Consider the following 13,719-nt stretch of genomic DNA (forward strand, 5'->3'; position numbering starts at 1 on the left):
TCCCTTAAACAGTGTTATATTGAATTTATCATATTTTTTTTCAAGTTCTTATTTAAATTCTAGTTAGATCACATATAGCTTAGTTTCAGGTGTAGAATTAAGTAATTGAACACTTACATACATCACCTGGTGCCCATCACAAGTGCACTCCTTAATTCCCAATCCCCATTGCACCCATCTCTGGTAACCACCAGCTTGTTTTCTAGAGTTAAAAGTCTGTTTCTTGGTCTTTTTCTTTGTTCATTTGTTTTGCTTCTTAAGTTCCACATGTGAGCGATATGGAATTTGTCTTTCTCTGAATGACTTACTTTGCTTAGCATAATATTCTCTAGCTTCATCTACATCATTGCAAATGGCAATATTTTGTTCTTTTGATGGCTGAATAATATTCCATTGTATATATATACCACTTCTTCTTTATCCATTCATCAGTCAGTGGACATCTGGGCTCTTTCCATAATTTAGCTATTGTTGATAATGCTGCTATAAACGTTGGGGTACCTGTACCCTTCGAATTAGTAGTGTCATATTCTTTTTCTAAATTTAAAACCTTAAACATGGCAATTATCTTCCTCATCCTTTAAGCTTTATCCATTTAGGAACCGAAAACTTAATATTGACAAATGAAATCCAAGAATCTGTAATACAGATTTTCAGACCAATAAATGTCAAGAGTCTATGAGAAATGTTGAAAGAAGTTCTTTAGCAGGAGGGGCGCTTGGGTGGCTTAGTTAGTTAAGCATCCAACTACTGATCTCACCTCAGGTCTTGATCTCAAGTTTATGACTTCAAGCCCTATGTTGGGCTCCACAGTGTGGAGCCTACTTATAAAAAAAAAGAAGGAAGTTCTTCAGGAAAAATAAAAATGAGATGAAAATTATGGTCTACACAAAAACCAAAAAGCACTGAAAATAGTAAACATGTTGACAAATTTAAAATACCTATTTATTTTTAAATAAAGATAACTGGTTGTTGAAAACAGCAACAGCAAAATAAGAGTGATGTGTTTTGAAGATTATAAAACACAAAGAAGTAACTAGTATAACCACTATGGCTAAAAGATTAAAGGGGGAAAGAGAATACTATTGTAAAATTATTACACTGTAAGTGAAGTGGCATAATATTATTTGAATATAGACTATAGTAAGTTAAATATGTAAAGACAAACACTAAATTTTGTAATTTTAAATAAAACTAATGTTTTATAATGTTAAAGAGGTGGAGTTAATGATCCAATTATGGAGATAAAATGAAATACTAAAATATACTCACTCTAATACAGGCAGGTAAAGAGGAATAAAGAATAGATGGGAAAAAAAGACAAGAAACAGTAAGGTACAGATTTAAAATCAATAATTTTGATAATCATTGAAAGTGTAAATGGTACTAGTAATTCAATTAAAAAGGCTGATATTGCCATAATTGATTTTTTAGAATATATAATTTTATATTGCTTACAAGAAGCCCACTTTGAGAGAGAGAGCTTAAAAAGGAAAAGGATGAAAAGATGCATGTACTCAATCAAAAGAAAGCTGAAGTGGCTAAGTTAATATTGTACAAAGTAGTCATCAGAACAAGAACCATTACCAGGGATAAAGATGGATATTTCATAATGACAAAGGGGTCAATTCATTAAGAGGACATAATGATGTACAATGTATATATGCTGATTATAAAATGTTAAGCACCCAGAACAAAAAGTGACAGAACTGAAAAAAAAAAAAAGAGACAAATCTACAATTAGAGCTGGACATTTCCATATTCCTTATTAATTAACAGAACAAGTAGACTGAAAATCAGTAAGGATACATAAGACTTGCACTATACTTTGAACCAACTTGTCCTAGTTGACATTTATAGAACATCCCACCAAACTTTAGCAGGATATATGCTATTTTCAAGTGCACATGGGATAGTTGACCAAGACAGACAATATTCTGAGGCCATGCAAAAAGGCTCATTAAACATAAAAAAATTATGTTAAACTAGAAGTAAATAATAAAAAACATCTGGGATATCCTCAAACATTTGGAATTTAAACAATATACTCTGAAATAATCCATGGTTCAAAGAAGAAATCACATGAAAAATGAGAATACAGCATATCAAAATTAGTAGGATGAAGCTAGAGTGGTGCTTAGAGATAAATATGTAGTGTTAAAATGCTTATTTTACAAAAAGAGCAAAGTCTAAAATTGGTTACCTAAGTTTTTATATACAAAAATTTTAAGAAGGAGAGCATATTAAACCTGAAGTAGACAGAAGCAAGAAAATATTAATGATAAAACAGAACTGTCAAACAACAGAGATAATCAATCACTACAAAACCTGGCTCTCTGGGAATACAAGTAAAACCAATGAGATCTCTCAAGACCAACCAAGAAAAAGGAGAGAAGAAAAGATCAATATTAAGGAATAAAAGTGGGCACATCAATACAAATTCTATAGAGATTAAAAGGATCAAAGAAAATAGTATGACAACTTTATGGTACTAAATTCAACCACGCAGATAAAGCGTACAAATTCCTAGAAAGACAGAACTACCAAAGCTCACTCAAGAACAGATCATCTGAATAGACCTAAATCTATTAAAGTTAATTTCATTCATACTTGAAAATCTTTTCACAAAGAAAACTTCAGGCCTAGGTGGCTTTACTACTAAATCCTTTCAAATACTTAAAGAAGAAACAATACCAACTATACAAAAATTCTTATGAAGAAGAGAACAAGTGACACTAGCCCACCCATTTTATTGGGTTAGCATTTGGTTGACCCCAAAGAGAGACAAATACATTACAAGAAAAAAAAAACACAATAATACATTTTTGGAATAGGCACACAAAAATTCTTAGCAAGGCAACTTTAGCAATACATAAAAAATTATTACATCATGATCAAGTGAGGTTAATCCCAGGTATTTAATGTTGCTTAAACATTCAAACATCAATCAATACAATGAGAAAACACATGATCATATTCTAATGTGAAAAAAGCAAGTGACAAAATTCAATACTCAGTCATTACTTCAAAAATCTCAATAAACCAGAAATATAAGGGAACTTTCCCAACTGGATAAAGAGCCTGTACCAAAAAAATAATAATAATACATATACATATACATATATATATATGGAGAGAGAGAGAGAGAGAGAGAGCATGCGTGCTAGGGATGCTTGGGTGGCTCAGTCGGTTAAGCATCTGCCTTTGGCTCAGGTCATGATCCCGGGGTCCTGGGATCGAAGCCCACATCCATCAGGCTCCCTGCTCAGTGGAGAGTCTCCTTCTCCCTCTTCTCCGCCCCTCTCTAATAAATAAATAAAATCTTTATAAAAACAAACAAAATATAGCTAACAAACTGTAGAGTACTGAGAAAACTCTCTGGATTCAGTTTTTGGATCCATCATTTTATACCATGTAAATTTCTCTTAATTTCTCTCCCTGCAAAAGGTAATACTCCCTAATTCAGTCTAGTGTTATGAGAAATAAACATGGTACACAAAAATATTAGCTTATGCAAATTTATGTTATCTATTAAAATTGACAGGCTAACATACTTACTAATATATCTTTAATTACAAAATACTACATAAGCTTGCTGTAATAACCTTCAAGATACAGAAAAAGAGAAAGTTAAACAGATAGTGATGTAACTTAGTCTGTTCTTTATGACTTGTACTCACAAACACATTCAGAGCATCAGTCAGTTTATATAACGAGAATAAGATCACACTATGTGTTCTGCATCTTGGTTTTTTTTTTTTCATTATGATTATTTTGTGGATACATCTCTAAGTCAGTATACATTGATTTACCCTATTATTTTTTCATAAGTTCACAAGTTCACTGCATCTTAGAGAATGTAAATTAGGGAATTTAAGCCTACAAAAGAGCTTAGCATCTTTATTATTTCTTCCTCACTTTATCTGTCTATAAGAAATTACAATAGCCCAAAATATTTTATACTGAAATTAAAGATTTCATTGTCTTATTAAAGGATATCTGATCCAAACAAAAAACAACTAGAATGAAATATATAGCAAGAAATTTATATACCAAACTGTTTAATTCAGAACATTTCAAACCGCATTGTTTTTTAAAATGTACTACATTTCCACCCTCGTTACAGTGTGGTGTAAAACATCCCTAGAAACCTCTTTTCCTGGCAGATAAATCAGAGAAAGAATATCATGATATAAGCTAAAAAATGGGGCCAAACCTATAAATCCCTTAATACTATTCATAAAATCTTTGACTACATATTTAGTAGACTCAGTAATTTTTCAAAGGAAAAAGCAAAATCAACTTTATGGGGCTTAATTTCTAATTGCCTAAAAAGTATTTTCCTAGAAGGAAAAATAAAACATTTATTTTTGAAGTACCCTAGACTACTTAGCCATACAGAATTAATTTAAGGTAGATCAAGTTAATCATTAAAATGAAAAAGAAAAATTTTACAGAAATCTTGCAGAAATAATCAACTTAAACCTAAAAATATACACAAGTGCTCTCTATAAAAACAAAAAAAGCAAGACTCAGACCTTCAAACTACGCAAGAATTTCTACATTTTCAAAGTGCTAGCATAAGAAACTACTAATGTCTGAATAGTCTTCCAGTGTCCTGATTATACAGATGTGTTTCTGTTCATTCCTTCAGTTCAAGCACAAACTATTTCTTTAAATGTTGAACAACTTCAAATCACACGTAATGATTTTACAGAATGAAGCTAAATCTTTTTTCCCCCAAATTTTTATTTATGTTCCAACTAGTTAACATATAGTGTAATTAACTTTAAGTTTAGAATTCACATAAATCTTTTGAAACTTAAACCTTATACAGGCCCTTCAGTGTATGTCTATTAATTAAGGTTATAAATAATGTAGCAAGGTAATGGTAATTCTAGTTTATGAACTCATTTATTCTCCAACTTCTTTAAATAAACTTGCCCTAAAAGATTAAACTGATTAGATAGGTTATCATATTATTTTTAGTTCATATTAAAATGTGGAAAAATATCTTCAGTGGTACAGGCATATAAAGATGGTTCATTTAATTTATATCTGTGGGAATTAAGGACCAATTCCTATTATTATGCATTTAATAGCACATGCTTTTTTTAACTTTGCCCATCAGCAAATTAGATCCATTCAGCCAGAATACCTATTCACGTATTCACAAAATTCAAATGCTAAGTAAGTGATCAACTCCACAAGCAAGTGCTAGTAAGCTACTACCTGTAGGACTCTGTGTTTGGAATGAAAAGAACAGAGCATGCTTCTCTGTCTCAATTTTCTTCACCTCATTGGAGATAAATTCACGGTATCCCTCTTACCTGTCTGACTTCGTTCCATCAGTAACGAACGCTCCCTCCCTGAATATGCCTCAAGTCTTCCCTCTGCCTGTATTCTGGTTTCATCCTCCATTATATACCATCTGTACTACTACAGCAAACTTCTAAGTGGTGTCTTTGCTTCCACTCTGGTCCCCCTATTATTGATATACTATAGACCAACTAAAATAATTTCATTTAAAAATATGTCAAATCAAGCAGAGGTCATTACCTCAAAAGTGTGCAAACACTGCCACACTGTTTTCCAGTCCAAATGAGTTGCTCCAGAGAAGTCTTAGACTCAGGAGTACTTCCTTTAAAAAAATACTTGCTTATTCTGTTTTATTTTGTCCAAGGGATTCCATTTATCCTCTATTTTTATTAAAGTTTTGTGCCTTCCAATATGCAGCCTGATGCTTTCATCCATTTTTGAAAATCCTTCTATTTTATCTCTAAGACTCTTTTTCAGTTTCTTTCCACAGCTTCCTTTAGTTGGATCTCACCATGTATCTGATTCTTTATAATCATTGTCTAATTACTGTTCCCCAACATTATGATTTGTGATTTCCTCTATCTTTACTTTTGTCACCGGTATTTTTTTCAGTTTTATGCATGTTTGTATGTATATATGTATTATTTCTTTTTATTAAGTAAAATTTCAAATCCTTCTTCAGTTTCTTTTTTGAGTACTACCAACCCTCTTTTTTTTTTTTTTAAAGATCTTATTTATTTAACAGAGGGAGACAGCCAGCCAGAGAGGGAACCCAAGCAGGGGGAGTGGGAGAGGAAGAAGCAGGCTCCCAGCGGAAGAGCCTGACGTGGGGCTGGATCCCAGAACGCTGGGATCACGCCCTGAGCCGAAGGCAGACGTTTAACGACTGCACCACCCAGGTGCCCCACTACCAACCCATTTTTTATCTCTGATTGTCTTTACTGAATTCTTATAACTCTACTTTGAGCACGTTTTAAAAGGAAGACCACACTGATTTTCCTTTCCTGTAGCTAAGAAAGAAGTGTATAAATCTTATGTTCATTTGGGTAATTCTTCCTTGAAGCATGCCTCTTCCAAATATGTTTCTCTTTTTTTCAGTTGTTACATGTAGACCTTTTTCCTCTATTATCCATCTTTAAATGGGGCCATTTCCTGCTGAAGCAGAAGTGGGGAGAGCCCAAGAAGAAACAAGCTGGCTTGAAAGAAATTTCTATATGAAATACTTGATAGTACCCACTCACCAAAGTCTCTCCCACTTTTTCTTTTTTTTTGCCTTTGTATTAATTTTCAATTTTCAGGTGGGGGTGTGACCCTCTACTCTGCCTTTTTAGATATTCTTTTGAGATGCTCACCAGTGGCTCAACTTCCTCTGAGGATCTGTAGTAGACCTCTCTCACTCAGGGGTAGTTTCTGCCTTTCCAAAAGGAGATCCACAGCCTCTGAAGAGCCTCAGAATGCTGATATGCAGAGACAATACTCAGAAGATTACCCTGTTCCAACGACTTCCCAACAGTTGCAAGTGTTCATCACTGCTTTCAACTGGGGGGAGTAGAATTTTATTTTAGAAGATCTCGTTTTCTATTATTTATTGCTAGTTTTTCTTCAGTTAGAAGAAGGAGAATATTCTATGTTTAAATAAGAGTTGTGATGAGCACTGGGTGCTGTATGGAAGTACTGAATCACACCTGAAACTAGTATTATACTGTATGCTAACTGGAATTTAAATAAAAACTTAAAAAGAGAGAGAGAAATGTATGGGAATGGGCTTGTCCTTAACTCAAGGAAACCACAGTGTGTATAATTCGTCTTTCAAGTAACATCTTCTGTCATTAAGATATAATAAGCATTTGCAAACACATGTGTAGAAGCATATGGAAATAGCTGTACTGTTTATCTCACTGAAACTACATCGCATGTAAACTGTTGTTCACATCACATCTTCTTTCACTAAGCTGCATGTTTGCAAAGTTGAGTGTAGAAGTATAAAGGAATAGCCCTGTGGTTACCTCACTGAAGTTTCACCGTGCATGATGTGTCTTTCAAGTAACATCTCCTTTCATCAAGATATAATACACAACACACCCATATACCACCACACATTATTTAAAAAAAAAAAGGCAGTTTCTACAATTAATTTTTAGGTAAATTTTCTGGATTGTACAGGAATGGCTTGTTTTCACACAGTATGAACAAAAGTTAAACTTTCTAAGTTGTGGGTCCCTTTTCAGAAGAGTGCATTTCAATGAATAAAATAAATTGTGTAAGATTAAAAAAGAAACCCATTATATTGAAATAAAGTTACAAATTATTAAAGTGAATGAGTTTGTGGCACGATAGAGCCTGCTTCTTTATTAAGGCATTGAATAATAAGATATATGTACCACAGATATAATAACTCATAACTTGAAAGTAGTGGCATCAAAGTCACAAATAATGCTTATACTATTATGGTTTGTTGCCCAAGTGCTCACAGTTAAAAGAAANTGGTTTGTTGCCCAAGTGCTCACAGTTAAAAGAAATGCTAAGTTCCAGTTAGAAGTATGTGAAAATATGGGGCGCCTGGGTGGCTCAGTTGGTTAAGTGCCTGCCTTTGGCTCAGGTCATGATCCCAGGGTCCTGGGATCGAGTCCAGCTTGGGGATCCTTGCTTCTCCCTCTGCTTGCTCTGCCTGCCGCTCCCCCTGATTGTGCTCTCTCTCTCTCTCGCTCTCTCTCTCTGGCAAGTAAATAAATAGAATCTTAAAAAAAAGAAAAAGTTTGTGAAAATGGTAACTGTATATAGGTCAGGGTTGGGGCTGCGATGAGGTGCGGGAAGCAATCACACGTGGCTGCAGAACTTGAACATCAAAGCCCTCAGCTGTCAAGATACATTACAGCAATATTTTAAAAATTCAAAATAAAGGCCAAAAAGTCATGATGAACAAAATACCAAGATTGCTGAATAGAGAGGCCGGTATGGATGCTCTGAATTCTACCCACAGATCCAAAGGATTCTACCCAAGAACTCCCTCCCCAGGTTAAGAATTCCTGCATTTTAGGCAGTATTCTCACTTTTTCTACTTTTCTACCACTTTTCAATATTGTTTGAAGAATCCATCAAACTCTTCCAAATCTCACTTTTGCATCAATAATCTTTACATGTGACAATGAATACCAGTTTTTCTGTTTATTAGCTGCTACCTAAATTCCTTATAATAAAATTATGTTTCAAAATCTAAAAAGTCTGTCTTGATTCTTTGGCAGTGGTGACAAAAAAAAAAAAAAAAAAAAAAAAAAAAAAAGTTAAACTTTCTAATGATCTAGTTAACTAGATCAATGTAGACTGCCCAGATAAATGTGTTTTTAATAATTTATACTAATCAAATGAACCAAATCTCCTTTCTATCTTGGGCTATATAGAAGGCCTGGAAATAACTTTCTCCTGAGGGCATCTTCCTTCCAATCTACGACTGAGGGGCGACCCATGTCCGCGTGGGTTCAGACGGTCAACTGCTCTACATTTTTCATGCGCAACCTGAGTAAATGAATTAGATATTTCTGAACACTGTAATCATTTGAAAAAAAACACAAAGCGCCATTGGTTTGGCAGGGACTGATTTAGGGTCTATACTGCTGTCTTTATTCAAGTCCTTGTCCTGGGTCCTAGCTAGGTCCTGACTCTGTCACGTACATCTGATTTCTTGTGCCTCCCAAGCTGCATGGAATAGAACAGAGGCTCAACGTCAGTCTGTTAATATTGTCCAGGACAAAGCAAAAGACATAATTTAATGAGCAAATTTCTTCTGCCATCTTTTCAGTTTGGAAAATGGTCAGAATGGTTTAAAAAACTAATTCTTAAAATTCAAATAACAAATTAGTAACTGCAAATTGTAATATATTTTAAAAAATTTTAGATGACCCTATTCATTTGAAAATCTAAAAGACTCAAAGTCCTAATATTAAATAAAATATCCTTTCAATTAAGAGTAGATTCATGAAGACTGTACAGATTAAAAGAGAGTAAGAAACTATAAGAAAATAATACGACAGATGCATATGGCAGTTTGTGACATATTTAAAGTTTGTATATATTCTTCAAAAAGGGCTTTTTAAACCTCTAATTCACTCGTTTTATGATAGCTTAAATTTTAAGGCCTGTATTAGTTAACTCTGGATATTAATAAAATGAAGAAAGTACAAAACTAAATGTGAGTTAGTCTTGGGCAGAAGGGATAGAACAGAAATGACTCTCACCATGCAAGACACCATGAATTGTTATGACCAAGCAGTCAGCACCCTTGGAATGTGCACCCCTCGGACAAAATTCACTCCAGCCCAGAAAGACATCATGGCAACAGTTACATATAAAAGATGTACTGGTCTCTTTACTTGTTTGAAGTATCACCTTAATTTTCATTTAAGTATCAATTTAAGTATCATAAAAAACAGATTTATGACCTAATGGATTTCACATTCCAGCTGGAGGAAAGTTAAAAGCAATAAAGACAATAAATAACCAAGTATATCAGAAGGTGATACATGCTATAGAATAAACAAAAAGTACTACCCTAGGTAATCTACTCAGTATTAATCTAGTAGATCTATAGAGTATTTTCTCTTTAAAAGGAGTCTATGTAAATTTTATGGAAATCTATATAAGAACAGTTATTCTGTTTATTACCAGATATTTCATGTCCTCTGAAGCCACAAATAAGGTAATTCACTAATTGTATCAACTACAGAATAACATTATGTTTAGAACTTCAGAAATGTCCTTTCTTGGCTAATACGAACTACATTTTAGAACCAATATTAAGCTATTTGCAGTCATCTTCTATGCATCCGAAATTTATTTTTAACTCAACAAAAATTTTTAATTATACGATCAAAAAGATCACTATTATTTTAAAAAGTATGACATGTATGTATCATGTTCTATCGTGTCATTTTTTTCATGCCATGAATCTTCCAAATCAACTTGGCAGAATATTTGGGAAACAGTCTAGGAATTTAAAGGGAACATGAAATCACATTAAGATGCAGTCTTAAAGTAGCCTGAACTGAGGATTAGTATTTAATTGAGAGGCTTCTGGCTATGCCATGATTTTGAAATAAAGCAGAACTTTTTAAGCTTGCTTTTCCAGATATTTTAACCATGTGGCAAGTTTCATTTTGCTGCTGTTGCTGTATTTATCCATTATATTTTTAGGCAAGTGGAACTGAAAAATTATCTTCACTGCATCAACAAAATCAAATAAATAAGCCTTCAGACATTACTAAATCCTGAAGGTTATTTGGGAAATTTGAGATCAGATCCTACATTTAAAAAGTGTGTTCAGAAAAACTAGGCCTCTCAGACAAAATGTAAAGGTAAAGAAAAAAAAAAAGGCTAAGTGCAGATGTAGAAGATGAGGAGAGTCAGTAATTTGGGATATTTTAGTTGAAGTTAAGAGTTTCTCTCAACTGGACTATTTTCATGAAACAGGGGCTTCGGATGTATGTTAATCTTAATCCCACTTATTAATTCAAAAGATGGTTACTGAGTATCTACCACATGTCAGGCACTCTTCCAGATGCCTCAGAGATATTAATGAATAAAAGAGATCTATGACCCAAAGGATCTTACACTTTCACTGGGGGTAAAGTAAAAGCAATAAAGACAATAAATGAGCAAGAATATCAGAAAGGGATACATGCCACAGAATAAACAGAAAGGATTACTTTAGTAAATCCAGTCAGTACTAGTCTAGATCCATATAGTAGTTTCTCTTTAATAGGAATCTATATAAATTATATAAATTTTATTGTATTCTTATCTAATTGAGGAAAGCTATAAAGTATGGTAAATACTATATAGAATATGGTACATCTTCTATAAAAATTACTTTATCAGAAACTCTATAAAGTCAGACTGGTAGTTGTATCAAAGATAGAGGATTTTATTACCCACAGAAAACAGCAGATTAATAATATTATTATTTTTAAAGATCTTATTTACTTACTTGAGAGAGAGAGAGAGAGAGAGAGGGCACAAGAACGGGGTGAGGGGCAAAGGGAGAAGCAGTCTCCCCACTGAGCAGGGAACCTGATGCGGGGCTCAATTCCAGGACTCCATGATCATGACCTGAGCTGAAGTCAAACACTTAACTGACTGAGCCACCCAGGCACCCCGAAAACAGAAGACTGAAAATGACATTTACATGGTTTCCATATTAGGTCTGACCTGTGACAGATAATAAGCCAAGAGACAAAACACGAAACCATTCAAAGTCCACGGCTGACATGTAGGTTTATCCTTTGGGTATCCCTATAGTTCTTATTGGAACAGTTTTGATAGAGACCAGTTTTTAACATTAACTTTTACAGAACTACAAAACTAACAAAAATCTGTCAGGTCAATGTTAGAGATATGTTTACCAAATTACGCAGAGCACCTAAATGATTATTATTCAGTGAACTGAAGCTATAGGCAGGCTTCCCAAACTATAACTCTCATTTGGGTTTTAGGACACTGGACTGGCTTTCTGCAATGTGACATTTACAGGGGTTGAGTAGATAACATCTGTGCCTGGGATCCTGGTCATTAAGGTCAATTTGAAACACCTCAGGAATCTAACTTTGTATGTGACTTCATGATAACAAATAAACCCAACTCTTCAAGTCTCATCTACGAGTAATATCATTTCTCTGAATAACACAAAAGTCATTTTTCATTTTCCTGTGACTCTACTGCCATGAGAGAATTCATTATAGAGCTATTTCTAAACTCTAAAAATGGGTTTAATATACACATGATATCAGAGAGGTAGCCAAAAAAGGGTAAGAACTGTGGTGGCTGAAAATTAATTGACATAATTATCCAGTAAAAACGCAACAATTTACTTTGACTACTGGGGTTGAAGTCTACCACTGTAGCATCCTCAGGGCCCCAGGCTAGTCCTGACACATAAAACATACACCAGGATGTGGTGTGGAAGGCTGCTTGGAGACCAGACTGCAACCAACTGGATATAAATTCTTCAATAACTACGTTCAAGGACAGAGTTTACACTTTGCCTCTACAGACACTATTAAGAACAATGTCAGGCAGTTCTTTTCTCCCTGTGACCTGAGCCTAGATTCCCATCTCTTGAATGAGATAGTCAAGAGTATTTCCATGTGTATAGTTTGAGGGGTTGTGGTAAGGAGAGTGTAGTGCCTCCCGGATGAAGATCTGGGAGTGGCCTGTCCTCTGATTATATAAGATATTTTAATCAATTTTTTAAAAAATTTTCCCCAGTTTTTCATAGTAACTCCTCTCTTCTCCATTTATGTCAAGACCTGAAAAGTGATTATTCAGTAGGTGGCTAATGAGAAGGTTATCTCTAGTCACGCTTGCTAATGAGGCCCCTCTTGGAAGTGGCAGGAGTTTGAATGGTATGAGGTAAGAGCGGCAGACCCTCCGAGCACAGTGAAAGGAGACCCACACGCAGTGAGTCTGCGCACACAGGTAGACGGCAAACTCACCTTGGCAAGCTCCAGTGCGGATGTTGGGGATAAAGCCCCGTCGGCAGGGCTGGGGCTGGGCAGGACACATCTCACAGGGGTGGCCCCAGGCCCGTCCGATGGTGGCACAGCACAGAGTCTTGGTGCAGACAATGCCTGTCAGCTGCCCTTGGCACATCTGGTTGTTGACCTGAGTGAAACAAGGGCCTGTCCTGTAATCTGGAATGTGAAAGAAGACAGAAAGACAGGTTTTACGACCATATGCCAATCTTACACCAGTAGCTCCGAATACATAAAACAGAGGCGATTTCTCCTGACTCAAGTGTCTCAAGACAAAAGGCTGGCAAGTTTCAGTTTGAAAATTCCTAATTTTTCAATCCTGAGGACTGCATTAGGAGATTGCAATGTATTTTACACTAGACACTGTAAACGGGTGGCTCAAGGGCTGTGTCTGGGACACAGATGTGTTTTCTTGGCCTGAATTATGTTCTGAAAGAATTTAAATTAGTAGCCAACATTTTTAAATTGGGAAATTTCACATGAAATTTCTATTTCTGGCTTTTCTTGAAAAGTTGGAAGATCTGGCCATGCGAGGTGTGCCATTTTACACGGCATGGGGGAGAGAAGTGGGTCCTTCTCTCTGACACCAAGCCCCAGCCACCCCTTATCCCGGCAGTCTCCTCTTACTGACATTCCTCACCTGCACGCTGCTGGCACCTGCTTGCAGGACTCCCTCTTTACCTAGCAAAGATTTTCTTTCCTGACTGTGTGGACACAAGATCAGAAAATCAGAAGAGAATCAATAATGATATATCCTTCCATATCACAAATATATTTGAGGAGTCTAGTATGTCTGTAAACATTAAGTACTAACAACCTGATTTTTGTTTCTGTGTCAGTCTGTTTAGTTCCATGTGTAGTTCAGCGAGGAAGACTG

At 35.1% G+C, this 13,719-nt stretch overlaps 1 protein-coding gene across 3 annotated transcripts in view; it reads right to left on the minus strand.

The window, feature by feature from the left end:
- FBN2 (fibrillin 2) overlaps window positions 1-13,719 on the minus strand; it is a 260,894-nt gene that overhangs the window by 180,271 nt on the left and 66,904 nt on the right. Inside the window, exon 1 of one of the 3 annotated variants that reach the window (XM_034655956.1) lies at window positions 12,804-12,997. The exons of the other annotated variants lie outside the window; for them this stretch is intronic. Coding sequence (XP_034511847.1) covers window positions 12,804-12,960 — 157 coding nt within the window. The 5' untranslated portion in view covers window positions 12,961-12,997. Of the gene's footprint in view, window positions 1-12,803; window positions 12,998-13,719 lie in introns of those variants that run through there. 3 annotated transcript variants of the gene reach the window in all.

The sequence above is a fragment of the Ailuropoda melanoleuca genome, chromosome 3, assembly GCF_002007445.2.
Source record: "Ailuropoda melanoleuca isolate Jingjing chromosome 3, ASM200744v2, whole genome shotgun sequence".
Lineage (NCBI taxonomy): Eukaryota > Metazoa > Chordata > Mammalia > Carnivora > Ursidae > Ailuropoda > Ailuropoda melanoleuca.